At 32.5% G+C, this 14,061-nt stretch overlaps 1 protein-coding gene across 2 annotated transcripts in view; it reads right to left on the bottom strand.

Annotated features, from left to right (window-relative positions):
- LOC128992390 (sodium-dependent serotonin transporter) overlaps positions 1–14,061 on the bottom strand; it is an 85,793-nt gene that overhangs the window by 13,871 nt on the left and 57,861 nt on the right. For both annotated transcript variants that reach the window (XM_054415951.1, XM_054415959.1), the window contains 5 exons: positions 8,762–8,896; positions 7,465–7,568; positions 6,749–6,873; positions 2,928–3,026; positions 2,068–2,213 (listed from right to left, as the gene is read on the bottom strand). In XM_054415951.1, the coding sequence (XP_054271926.1) occupies positions 2,068–2,213; positions 2,928–3,026; positions 6,749–6,873; positions 7,465–7,568; positions 8,762–8,896 (609 nt within the window). The remainder of the gene's footprint in view (positions 1–2,067; positions 2,214–2,927; positions 3,027–6,748; positions 6,874–7,464; positions 7,569–8,761; positions 8,897–14,061) is intronic.

Below are 14,061 nucleotides of genomic sequence, written 5' to 3'. Positions count from 1 at the left end.
GGTAGAATATTAATGGCTATGGCAGATGTGTAATACCATAGTATACCGTCAATTTAAAGAAGCAAATTGTATCAAACTTTGTCCTCCCTCATTGCAAACGCAAAGCTTGAGTATAACTGCAATAAGCAATTTAAACTTATATGCCAAAATGCCAACCCCGTACGAAGGACGAGTACTCTGCTAGTTGTCTATAAATATTCTAGTTTAAAAAATTACAAATGAAAGGAAATAAATTGCTATTCTCAGTTTTAAAAAGCAGTTAAGAATTCAAGGAAAAATAAAACGATAGTAAATAATTCAATTTTTTTTAACAAAACCAACAACCTGCCACATTAAGTATTCACCCAGGAATATCTTTCACAAAATCCCTTAAATTAATTTAACTTTTAATTAAGTAGGTAAATCTTTAAATCACCATCATAAGTAAATTATTTAATAACACGTTAAATCAAGCTGCTTTTCAAAATGAGTAAGAAAAAAGGCAAGACCACTAAAGGGACGAAATGAAAGAGCCAACCGCTTAATTCATCTACAAGAGGAAGTATTACATCCAAGACAATCTCTTAGCTCTGACAAACCAGTAAAGTTTACAACCGTTGAATTGTAGATTCGACCTCTGAGGGAACGAGTCTTCAGTGAACGACTCCGAATGCATGAACATGAGTCTACCTGGTGATAAAGTGGAAGATCCATCTTGTCCAAACGAACCGCACTCATCTGATACCACTGTTGGAAATTAACTGTTCTTTTCTAAAGGATTTCATTCGTGCTTAGTTCTTCTTTCCCGCTGTATTTAGGCGCAGTTTGTATTGAATCGTTCAGAAAACAATTACTCATAGTTTTTGAGTAAAAAGAAATATATATAAAAAGTCCGTGTTTGATAACAATAACTGAATGTAACTGGATTGTGTTTATCATATAGGGATGGACGGGTCTCTAAATTTCTGGGAAATTTTAAATCTCGTTCTACGAGACGAGATTCTATTTTGGTCGAGATTTCTTCAAGACGAGATTTAAAAAAATGAAAATTAAAAAATAAAAATTTTTAAGTTTAAAACCTTAAAATAAAAAAACTAAATAAAAAAAATAGAAAGATAACTTTCTGAAGGAGTTTTTATTTAATTATTATTTCTTTACATGGAAATATTGCTTCAATTGTTTTATAACTTTTTTGACATAGCAAATGATGAGAGGTTTTGTTAGTGTAAACAGTGTGAGACATGTTTTACTACTGTAAACATAGCCAAAATAACACACTCCAAAATCATTCTAAAAATAACACAAAACTTAAAAATTGTTAAACTAGTAATACTGTTGTTGTAGACTTATAATATTGATATTTTTCAAAGTTGAACTATATACTAACTGATATATCCATGTTTCCTATGCCGAAGAGTTATTTTTAATAAGTTAGACCTTATTAATATTTTTTTATACTGATGATTTTATTAAAAACCTTTTAAATATTTTGTCTATTATTATTATTTTTGTATTTAACTAGTCTGTCATAAATCAGTAGGTATTTAAAAATGTTTTTAAAAATCAGTTTAAAATGTGGAACGTGCATTTCCCGTTATGTATGAGAAGGGAAATCCCGTCTCGATCTCGTCTCGAACTAAAAATCCAATCTCGTCCATCCCTATTATCAAATAACACATTTAAAATAGAACAAAACATACAGATTTGTTAAAACGTTTTGCAGAAGGATTTACCAAGTCTTATTTAGTCGTGCGTAAGGTCCAAAGATCATCTCGTATTTGAAAAGGGTTTTTATCATTTCTAGTTGTATTTGTAGGGCCCTAGATTAATTATACTAATTAAAACGAACACTATAAGGCATAAAACAAGATTAAACAGGTACGACAAGAGTCATTAAAATGTTACATAGAAAGTGTTTCAGGAGATCATAGTTTAATGTTCTTCTTTTTTAGTCATCTCATTATACCTAACAACATGAATGAGTAGGAATATATTCATTGTACGTATATGAAATCGTACGTTTCGTAGTTATAGAGTCATTAAACATTCTCAATACGATTAGGTAAAAATAAACCATTGCAAGCTTACATATGTCGTGGTAGGCAGAGCACAAATGTACACTCCGGTCAACAAGACAGCCACGAACACTTCCCTGTTTCGCCCAAGCATCCTGGGGTACTCGTCACACAGGGCGGTGATCATGGCCTCCAGGCCACCAAACGTGCTGTCCAGGCCTGCCAACATGTGTGAGGTAATGAACAACAGGAATGCCAACATTACAAACAAATATTGTCATGAATAAACTCCCTTATCCAAACCAGTAATACAGGGTTGTGATCATACCCTTTAGACCATCAAAAGTGTTGTCTAGGCCTGCAAATATATGTGAAGCAATGAACAATAAGAACGAAAACCTGAAATATCGCCATAAATAAAGTTTTAGAATTATATAATAAGTTACTCCTTACAGCCCTTTTTCGATGTTTCTGCAATTATACTGTAAACATTACCAGCAAGGTATTACTGTATATGAAAAGTGTTAAATATATGATGTTATTGATGTTACATCTCCATTTGGGCCAGATGACTTGTGTAGCTTTCCAGGAACGGTATCGTACATGTTTAAATGTATTTTACCATCCTGCAACTGTTCAAAGAAAATGTATGCTACCTCTACAAATATTAGAAGTATTTTATTATGTTTCTATATATAGCCTAGAGCTAACAAGTATATGTTGCATAAGAGCTCCGAAGGATCTTTGGTAAATCAGCTGATCATAAAAGAAAATCGAAACTCTATGACTCTGTGGGACAGGCACCAGGAGCATGCGTAATGGAGTAATCAGGACAATGCAAGTAAATTAACAACAAATATTTACTTACAATTACTTTAATTATATTTTCTAAATGTATGTTTCATTGTTAGGACTACTTTGGAAATAAATTACCTAATGTGATGAGCATGAGGAAGAAAATTATGGACCAGAAGACGGAGCCGGTCATCGTTGCAATGGCTTCTGGATAGACGATGAACACTAGTCCTGGACCTGAAAAATGTATTGTTATACATCTGTTGATCTTTGTATTCAAACTGGTAATTTGCGTTAAAAAGTATCACAAGTAATATTTAATAACTTGCCCATCACAAAACCTAATTGAATGGAGGAAATATAATATTATGACCAAGTAAAGTCTATTTACTATACTTTTGACTGGATTTTATCTTTGACTATTAATACAACAACATTGTATTTTAAGACTGATTCGTCAGTGATTGATTTAATTCTATGTTTAATTCATATTCTTATTTATTCCTGTCATGAGAAGTGCATTTAGTAAACAGGCAGAAAAAATTCTTCAATGAGATTTGTGATTATATTTCCGTATTTTATTAATCTTTTGCGGTTTTATTTTAGTAAGTCAACACAATAAATCGCGTATCCAAAACTATCAATTAATTAATTATTCTGTTTTACGTTTGTCTTAATCTTAAGAAAGGATTACGATTCAATTCCAAATTTGAATATACAACTTTTTTCTGTAATGCCATAATTTTGTTCTCTACGTAGCTTCAAAATACACAAAAATATTAAGTATTTACTGTAAATCCAATACTCGTATAATAGAACAAACAAGTTAATCACGTAAGATTAATACAACTTTTGAACAAAACTTCTGTTTAGTTTTGGACAGCTTTGATAAAGCGATGCCGAACTATTGCGTCCAGAGTCTAGGCCTGAAATGTCAGTGACAAATTCGCGAAACAAATAGTCCGGGGAAGACGAATCATTGACTTGAGAGTTAATTACGTTACAGAAGTTAGTCAGCAACAAACAGGACTCTGCAAGATCATTTGATTATACAAACAAACTCGAACAATTAGTCATCTAAGAGACGGTTCGTTTTGTCATATTGTAAGTGTTATTAATCCAAGACGAAACAAATAGAAGTCTTTTCCCCATTGAACATGTTTAATTTGATAGTAATTGAAAACCAAAAGTGTCTCTTTAAAATCTTTGATGTGAAACTACTTAATTAGTTGGTAGGCTACAAATAAAGTAAATGGTATATAATTTTAATTACGAATGTATGTTGAGATAATTTTGATAATTTTCATAATACAATTGTACTTGTAGATTAGTTTTTAGATTAGGATTAGTATTAGTTAGGCACGACGTAGATTAGGATTAGTTTTTGCTACCACAACTAATCCTACTTTACATTTCGGAAGTTCTAATCTACTTTTCAGAACATAGTGGCATCCAAAATTTAAACCTCTACATTTTAAGAGAGTGACCTTTTTGATTGGAGTTCATTTTTGTTTATTGCAAGTTCATATTGTTTCTATTACGGACAATTTTCGTCACTGGTTTGTAAAAGTATCGTAACGTTTCGGGTTTTGGAGTCTGGCCACCATCTACACTATTTGGTGTGAGTGAGTTATGAAATATTTAATACAGTTGAACTTTATTAAATCCTGTGTCTAAGGAACAGTAACAAGACTACAAGATCGCGTCACTCATGCTACACTCTTCTCCATTCATACTTGGCATTTTAAATACCTACTTTCGTACGGTCGCCATTTCAAAGAAAAGTATTAAAGAACCTAGATCAAAAATTAATATTAGAATTTGTATGGGGTCGAACATGGGATGCCCATCATAATCAGATAAGTGCAAAAACTTTCGGAAACATAATAGCTAAAGGCAACACAATTTTGAAGAAAAAAAACTTATCAAGCAAAAAAGAGTGGAAGAATAGTTTTCCTGTGTAAACTTGTATTTTGCTTATAAAAAGCAACAACGTTTCCCAAAACCCCCTAAACAAAAATAACTTTTATGATAACTTGCGGAAGATTAACAACACTGAATGAATGGAAGGAAGGTTATATCTACAACAAATTATTGAAACTAAATTAAAACATCTCTAGTCTTGAGATGGTAATCCGAAAAACGGAAAATAAGTTTTATCTTTGAGACTTTCCCACTTGCACATCGCAAAGCAAGGGTCAAAACTGTGAACAACCACAATGCGCTTCATATCACACGGTCGAGAAGATACAAACTTGCAATATTCCCCATTGTTCACCAACTTTTGCAATTGTCTTCAAACAAGAGGCAAAGATACGGTTGGGAAACAATCTCATTGAGACCAATCGAAAATAGGCAAACTTTATAAAGTTTTAAATAGATAATTTGTTTGAGTTGTAAGGTTTGTGTAAAATTGCTCCCTTTCAAAACTAGATAAAATTCACATTTCATATCAGGACTAAAAGGTTAAGTGTAAGAGAGGGCCATGTGGCCCTAACTTTATCTGATTAAATAAATCATTCTCATTTCATTTTCGTTTCATTAAACAACCTGTCTCTCTTCGAAACTCGTCTTCAATGATAACATTTCAGTAAACGGAGTTTTAAACTTTTCATATCATCTTGAAAATCACAAGGAGTCAAAGTACGATATAAAACTGAAAATGATCCGCACTTTGAAATTTACAAAACTAATCTCTCTTGCTTGACATGTCAAAACGATTTTACATTTTTATGCTAAAACCATATAACCATCACAGAGAGTATGCTTTATGCTAAAACTTTGAGAAAAAATAGCAGGACTCAAGGAACCCTAAAGACAACAGACTAACTAAATATAAATGAAAACAGATTTGAACATTGGTTCATCAAAATAAAAAAGAATGTCCTACCAATTTACATTTTTAATAGTTTTATTACTTCACTTTAGTTCGACTACAAGAAACGTACATGAAGTACCCAAATTTGTTATCGAAAACAAAGTATACAATGTTTGTTAAGTTCTTACAGCCATTAACGGGAAAATAATAGATAAAACTAATTATTATGTTTATATAGTTTGTTTGTATATCATTCTAGTTACAAAGGTTACGGTATTGCATGTAAATCAATGTGTAAGTTTGGAATGAATCTATAACAGTCCTCATGTAATATTGACGTTTTCGTCTAAATAAAACCCAAATTATACATTTTCACAGTCAATTTATAAAACTACAAGCTTTGTTATAATACTACTTAAGGCAAAGTCAATCGTGAAAAAAATTTTGGAAAGAATTTGGAAAACCACATTTTCTAGTCTCCCAAAATATTGGTTTTATTGTTTAAAGTTTTTGTCCGGGCAGGAAGATTTAGCACCCCCTTGATAGAACGTTATCAAAATTTGCACTGATTTAAAGCTTTTGTTGTAATCTGTTCTTTTGTTTTTTTACACAGCGTTAATAGCTGTTCTCATTTTCTCAGGAATAGTATAATATATTAACAATTAACACAAATTATTATCTATCCGACGAAAGACTTTTTAAAAATAAATAAATTATGAATTAATTAAAATGTATTTATTAGCCAGCGTCCCTTAGTAAGTTTAGTGTAGATCACTTAAAACATTAAAAAAATAATCGTTCAAACCCAAATTGATTTTGTAATTTATCTATGATTATAATATCAATTTATAATTGATTTTTTTAAATGCCAACCTTTAAAAATTACTACTCAAAGGCTGTGTAATTATTTATCAAACATTATCTATGAGATATAAAACGTTACTTGAAACCCTTTTGATCTACTGTATGTTGTATAACCTTCTTTAGTAAAATACAAATTAATACATTCTACAACAAAAAATTAAGTGAAAAAGTGAGCATATAAAACATTTTTGTAATATTTTCTTTTCGTATACATGTAAGCTAATTATTTATTGTCATTTTTAGATTATTCAAAAATAATTATTCATTATCCACTTACCTTCAAGCCCGACCTGGTCAACACTCTTGTTCTGCACATGTGCCATGTAGCCTAGCACAGAGAAGATGACGAAGCCTGCCAAGAAACTTGTCAAACAGTTGATGCTACTCGTGACTATAGCGTCCCTGGAACACAAAAATATACTGTAAATTATACATATACAAAAACACGAAATAATAGTTGATAATTTCACAACAGCCAAAGATTCATTCCATGTTTTCAGTTAGTTAAAGTGATAACAATTTAAGCATATATAACGGATTAAAGGTGTTAATGCCAATCAATATTTTATGTACATGCAACCGATAACATGTATGTACCTAAATTTTTGTGCAAACTGAAAATAGGTTGTTGAAAAGAACGAAGTTAAAAGCTAAGTTTAAAATAATTGTTCATGAAAAGTATGGTAAAAGGTTAGCATGAACAATTTGATAGTCAATAGTAATTTTTTTTGTAAATATTCGTTTACGTGTTGTAGATTTTCGATATAAAATCATTGTGCTTTTCTCACAAAAGGATTGTGAAATATTCCATCATCTCATGTAGGAATTAAAATTTATTAGTATTATTATTGAGCATAATGAATCATTAAAAGTAGTTATACTGTTATGATCACAAATCAAGCTATTTGTGTGTAAAATAAACTAGTTTTATTTTTAAAATTTGTCCACGTAAGCAGAAGCATTATTTGCCAATGTGGTTATAATATAACTCACCTGTAACAGTTGTTGTTGAATTTATTATAACTTGAAAGCGCCAACAAGGTCCCGAATCCGGGACCCAGAGAGAAGAATATCTGGGAGGCAGCGTCTATCCAGACCTAGGGAAGAAAGGAAGATAACTATGTAAAAGATATTTAATTTGTATTCCACATTAGTAAAACAAAATTCTTTAGCCCTCACCTACCTCCGATCTATGACATCTAGTCTGTAGGTTAACACCCTTTCATTATTTTAAAAATAGTATCACTAAGGCTCTAGGATTTAGAAGGAAGTGTACATTGGACCACAAAACAATTCACTGTGTTATTTGGATTAACGCGGTATCTTATTCTAGACTATTTACTAATAAATCAAAATATAGAAAATAATTTAAATTGACACATGCCTCATCAACACCGTTGTGTTTGTGAGTTTTTTCATACTTTTTGCATTCTCTAGATGAGAATATAACTTGTAACCTGGTGAATTTTCATAATAATAATATTTCCAAATGTATTATATTAAAACCCGGTTTAGATAATTCCTAAAAGCCTTTTGTCAGCTACACAATCATATTTGGAAATTGAAAACTCATTTTTAAATGGATCAAACTGATAAAAGGGGGACTTAAAAATTAAGAAAAGGAGCAATTTTATTTGGCTTTTGTAACTCTACGCCCACTTAACAATTTGAGGTTTCAAGTATATACTTTAAAATATCTTCTTTGAAAACCGTTCCATTGTAGATAAAAAATAATATACAAAATCTTAACCTCATTTGATAAAAATATTTTAAATCACGTTCAACAAACGTTTCATCATTCTCGACCAGAAGGCAAGTTAAAAGCGCTTCGCTTCTTAGCTTTTAGCTGTACATACACTTTTCACGTAGGTCAGTTGTTTATTATTTAATTTATACAAATGTAATTGTTATATTGTTTCTCGGGGTAGACTTTCGTATCTGTTGTCAAAAACAACCGAATGAAAAATTATTCGATATATCAATTATTTCATTCGATATATCGTTTGGTTAGTTGGGTTAACCTAACTGACCAAACGATATATCGAATGAAACAATCGATATATTGAATAATCGATACATCGATCGATATTTTCATTCGGTTGTTTTTGCCAACAGATATGGAAGTCTACCCGTTTCATTTACGGATTGAATAAAAAACTGTGTCAATCCAATTGCAACCATTTGTTATTGTAATCCAATAATTCCCAGTACGATACAACTCGCTACCGTGAGAAACATAATCAAATGACTTAAACTCAAATTAATTTTTGATACAATTACTTGGAATTACCTTTGAGTTTTTGAGCTTGTGCCACTGAGGGGTAAGGTAGTATCTGATTCCTTCGGCCGCCCCTGGCAAAGAGACTCCTCGGACTAGAAGGATGATGAGCACGAAGTACGGAGCGAGTGCGGTGATCCATACAGCCTGCGAGAAACAGAAACCAATCAAATTCCAAGTTTAGACAAATATTTTATTTCAGAAATATTCTGAACAATAGTTTTCGCTTTTGTCCCACCTTTACATTTTAGAACGATAGAGTCTAACAGTTCTACATTAGGCAATGCCTGGTCAGTCCACAGGTTTACAGATTTTCATTAGACAGGTAGATCCGTAAACGTCCACGGTTTCGAAAACACAAGAGGGAGTTATTCCACATATATTGATTGGCCTCCATTTTTTTTTTAGGGGTTGGCGGTCTCTTTTAACCTTGCATTTGCCCGCCCACATTGACTAAAAATCTGTGCGTGTAACGTATCTAGTAGAGCAAGGGGTGAGCCGGTACAGTACAAAGGTGAACTGTACTGATAAAATGTTTGTGGCAGTGACCAGGATCCGAACCATGTGATCGTTGATCCGAACCGACGACATCGCTGCCTTGGGCCCGAAATCCCTGACGCTACCAACTGAGCCACCGACTCACCAATCATCATCAGAAAAAGGAAAACCACAAATATCGTGTAATTTAACTTTGAATAAATAATAGAATGTAATTATTTAAACAAATGTAAAGATGTTTGATTCAATTCAATGTAGAATTAACTAAACAGAAACTCGTGAAACTAACAGGTTCGATTGACGTTTGTTTCCACCCTTATTTAAAGAAGATAAGGGATTTTGTTATGATTTAAAGAAGAAGAAGATGATGATGATGAAGAAGAAGAAGAAAGAAAAAAGTTGTTTTCTTCTTCATCATCACCCGGAAATGAACGGTTTAATCTTAAGTTTATTTTTACTTTAATTTTAGTAGTGACTGTTACTGACCAAATGCATTCACTATAAAAATATGTTTGTAAAGAAATTGGTTAATACGAGAGCTTTCACTTTTTATAATATAAATAACAGATAATTTGTTTTCTGTTTGGTCAATGAGACTGATCATAATTGCTCAAACAAACGTACACAAATGCTAGATTGAAATAGTTATTTATGTAACTAGTGGGCAAAGTGCAGCAAAGGCCTTTTGCACTCGTGTTATATATTATATTTTCCCTACAGTCACTATAAAGCATATAAATAATTAGTCTTTCAAACACTATACAACACGTTTTTGGGTTCAGCTGGCAAAACAAATGGTGCCCTAGAGAAAGTAGTACCCGCGGTCCGTATCACTCCGCTACTTTTCCTCGGCAAGAAATGTGCTCCGCGTTTTGAGAATATAGTTCCGTATGTTTTTGTAATTTGAAGTGGTTTCCGCGCCAAAAAAAAATGCTTTAAAGGTATTTTCTTGTTTATTAAGATCGTAGGAATGTTTTAAAAACGTTTAAAAGAAAAGTCCAGAAAGTTCAGAAATACCGAAACTATAAACACGAAATAACAGGTTAAATCGTAGTTGTAATAGACAATCAGCTGCTCATAGTATTATTATCTTGCCATATTAAGTGTTGCCAACATATTTCCAAGCGTACACGGATTACGTGCATAATAGAACCACGCTGTTTTGTGTTGTTTCGTTGGAATCCTGATGTGCGGCAAAGTATAAACCGTACGACAAAGTACAAACCGTACGGCAAAGTATAAATATACAGCAATTAGCAGCTTTCTGTACTATAAACAGTACAAGGAAGCCAACTTTGTCGGGTGACTGTAGGAAAAATTATTTGACTCAACAAATAAAATAGTTCATGAACCATAAGGAAAAGCATGAGTTATTTGTGTGAGTGATTGGAGTTTGTGCTCGAATCATTATGCGAGGCGATTTCTGCAAGTGAAATCAAAGTCGCAAAGTGGAAAAGTTAAAGAGGTCTTCTAAGAGTCAATTGGATGATAATACCACCAAGAGTCACTCTATCCCAACTTAACACTTGAAAAGGAAAACAACGGAGAAGCTTCAAGGACCACTCTCGGTCTAGAATTTCAAAGGATTCCGATTCCAAAGCACTTTCATTGGGAAAGTATCTACTGAAAAACACGCGGATTGAAAATAATGGCAGTAAAAATTCATCTCAAATTGCAAAACTTTCATCAAGAGGTCAAGAAGTGTATGGTGAAATTTGTATTTTTTATAGTAACCACCAAAAAAATACTGATGAAAACACCAGTTTATTAGGTAAAATAATCATTATACACCAAAAGCGTTTTCGAGGAGTGAAAAAAAACAACTCGTGAAAAACGCTTTTGAACAAAATACTTCGGAAAACCAATTTGTACACTATAACCCCATCCTTATAGTTTAAACATGCTTGTTCGCAAACTCGTCCGAATAAACGTAGCTTTAAACCTTTGGGTACCTAAAAAAAAGTAAATCGATATCAAGTCAAGGTCTAATCGTGATACCTACAGTATATGGGAAATTCGTTAAAACCCTAGCAAACTGGATACAGACGAATATTAATTTTTAATACATTCCTCTACACAAATCAACACATCAATTAACATGTAGGAAGTGATAGATAATAGGTCCATATGAAGCGTCCATTCTGCTACATCAAACTGGGCGGTTGTGGTGGACCCATAATTAACTAGGGGTTTGTTTGTGTCTAGTTTAGTCACCAAAATGCGGGGAAGCACCATTGTGGCCTTTTAGTTGAGCTTTGATTTGTAATTGTATAGAGTTGACGTTTTTTTATTTGTTCCTAATTTAGCACGTTTGGAAATACAGAGTTTTGACACAAGCACAAAGAGTTGTTTTTTAGTTTAATTTTTAAATAAAGTATTTTTAAGTTCAAATGTATTAAATTCTTTATAAAGCTACGTAGTAGGGATTAAAAATGTACGTTCCAACATAGTTTGGTTCGAAATCTCCAATACAAACATAATTTCGCACAGGTCAAATAATAACTGTAATTTGAAATAGGTGGTTTTACTGTATTAATAAGCCCATCTCTTCCCAGCAACTAACGTTAATTTTAGAAAATTTAGTTGAACGGTCAACATGTAATTGACATTATGTCTAATTTATTAAACCTATTAAAAGCACTTTGCATTGTATCGACTTAATATTTGCAGTAACTTGTGTATATACAGTACTACCAAAGAGATAAGGGACTTTATTACTTATCTGTGATACAACGATATGTTTTCCAATCTTATTTATTTTTTAAACACAATTTTCAAATGTTTCTGCCTTAGTTTTGCTCGTTTCTAACCATTCACCACCTATTTGTATATCCAACTCAAAGTTTAGATCCACAGTTAGTGCTGGTGTAAGATAGCAAATTAAATACACGATTTCTAAACCAGGACACTCATTTGACAACCGTTTGTAAGTAAAATGCACACACACACACACACACACACACACACACACACACACACACTACGACACAGTAAAATACGCAGTTTTGACACACAATTAACAATGTTAACAATGTCACATAATTAACTCAATTCTGGAGTTTTCATGTAAACGTTTTTGTTACGAACAATCTAAATAAAATATAACTATTGACTCATAATAGTAGAATACTTTGGTGAAAATGGGGGGAAAGAATGAAAAGCCAGGCTAATAACTGGTCTTAGCAAGTCTAGCGACTGAAGTACAAACAGACAAAGTTCTCTGTTGATAAAGTGATTCGTTTACACAGATGACGATTGCTCTGTTGTATACGGAGGTCATTGAAAACGTCTTCGTTTTCATTTCTTTGATAATGCCTTCAGGATGAATGGGTTTTTTGGCTGTATTAGAGATTCTGTTAGTAAATAAGTGTTTTGGTTTGTTAACTTTTTTTGGCTGGTAGCAGGTTGTGTAGTCTTACGTCGAACTAAATACTTTGATAGGATTATGAGTATTTTCGAGTTGCAACAACAAAAATTTTGCCTATGCAACCCAACCTGCACTGAGCTAGGCTAACCTAGCTTAACTTAGCCAAATTTTGGTTGGACAATTTGCAATAGGAGCGACCCTCTTTTGTGTTTAAATGTGTTGCAATTTTTTATTGGGCGTTTTCTAAGGGCAGCATCACTATTACATGTTGCCCCGTTCAAACGAAGTTAATGTAAACTTACCTAAAATTACCAATACGTAAGGCAACCTATTAACCTAATACCTAACGTGCATCGGGGAAATTTTTATAGTTGCATCCCTCTTCTTGAAAATAACCTATTAATATCTCATTGGGACGACAAATTCTATGTAAATATTTTATTTCTCTTCTTCAATCTGATCGCTATGATCATAATGGGTGTCAATACTATACTACTTGTAGCACCTATAAATTACTACATCCACAAAGTTTAGGTTTTAGGGGTAGTAATCTATCCCCTCTACCCCCCCCCCCCCCTACGTTTAAAAAACCTCAACAGCTGAGGTCTGTCATAAACATCAATCAGCTATAACATATTAAGCGAAAAAAGTTGTAGGGCAACATCCCTTCAAACCGCCTAGATTTTTTGAACAGACTATAGTACAGAGAAGTATCCTTATCAGTGTATCAGGACGTTTGTTTATCACTCGTGGTCGATTGCGTCGCGTACAACCCTATATTTATTGTTCCGCAAAGAATGTATAGTCAGCGTTATTCACTATCAGCTGACCAGCATGGATAAAATACGAAAAAAATATTTGTTGACAATTTGTAGTGTACATCCTTTGGATCGGTTAATGCAATTGAATATTCTTGTATGAAAAGACCTTAGATAATACTAATTTCGGATATGATGTTTGTTCAAATTGTGTCTAAGCTATGTTTTACAAGTGTTAAACTATCCAATGTTTTTCAGTAGTGCTAAAAATCACCCCTATTAAATGAGATTAGGTTTTCCTGCACTTCTACGATTGACTTCGTAAATAAAATCGTTTCCTATGATAACTAAAAATCTCAAAATATCACAATTCTATTCATATGCTCAATTAGGGCATATGATTCCCTGTTACATTATTTTTCTAGTTGTCCTATTTCAAAGATTTTTACGATTGGTCATTTTAAAGCTTATGATCTAGCACCCTTGCGAAAAGTAATTAAAAAAGTTCCTTTAGAGCTACGCCCCCTTATTTATTTCTAAATTGTATTTTCAAAGATACTAACTTTCTTTATAGCGTTTTAAATGTTACAATTCACATTTAAAACGCTATAAAGAAAGTTAGTATCTTTGAAAATACAATTTAGAAATAAATAAGGGGGCGTAGCTCTAAAGGAACCTTTTTAACAGCT

This window comes from Macrosteles quadrilineatus, unplaced genomic scaffold (genome assembly GCF_028750875.1).
Source record: "Macrosteles quadrilineatus isolate MER2022 unplaced genomic scaffold, UCM_ALF_1.0 Scaffold_1__1_contigs__length_201487025, whole genome shotgun sequence".
Taxonomy (NCBI): domain Eukaryota; kingdom Metazoa; phylum Arthropoda; class Insecta; order Hemiptera; family Cicadellidae; genus Macrosteles; species Macrosteles quadrilineatus.
This window is presented reverse-complemented; position numbering and strand designations above follow the sequence as displayed.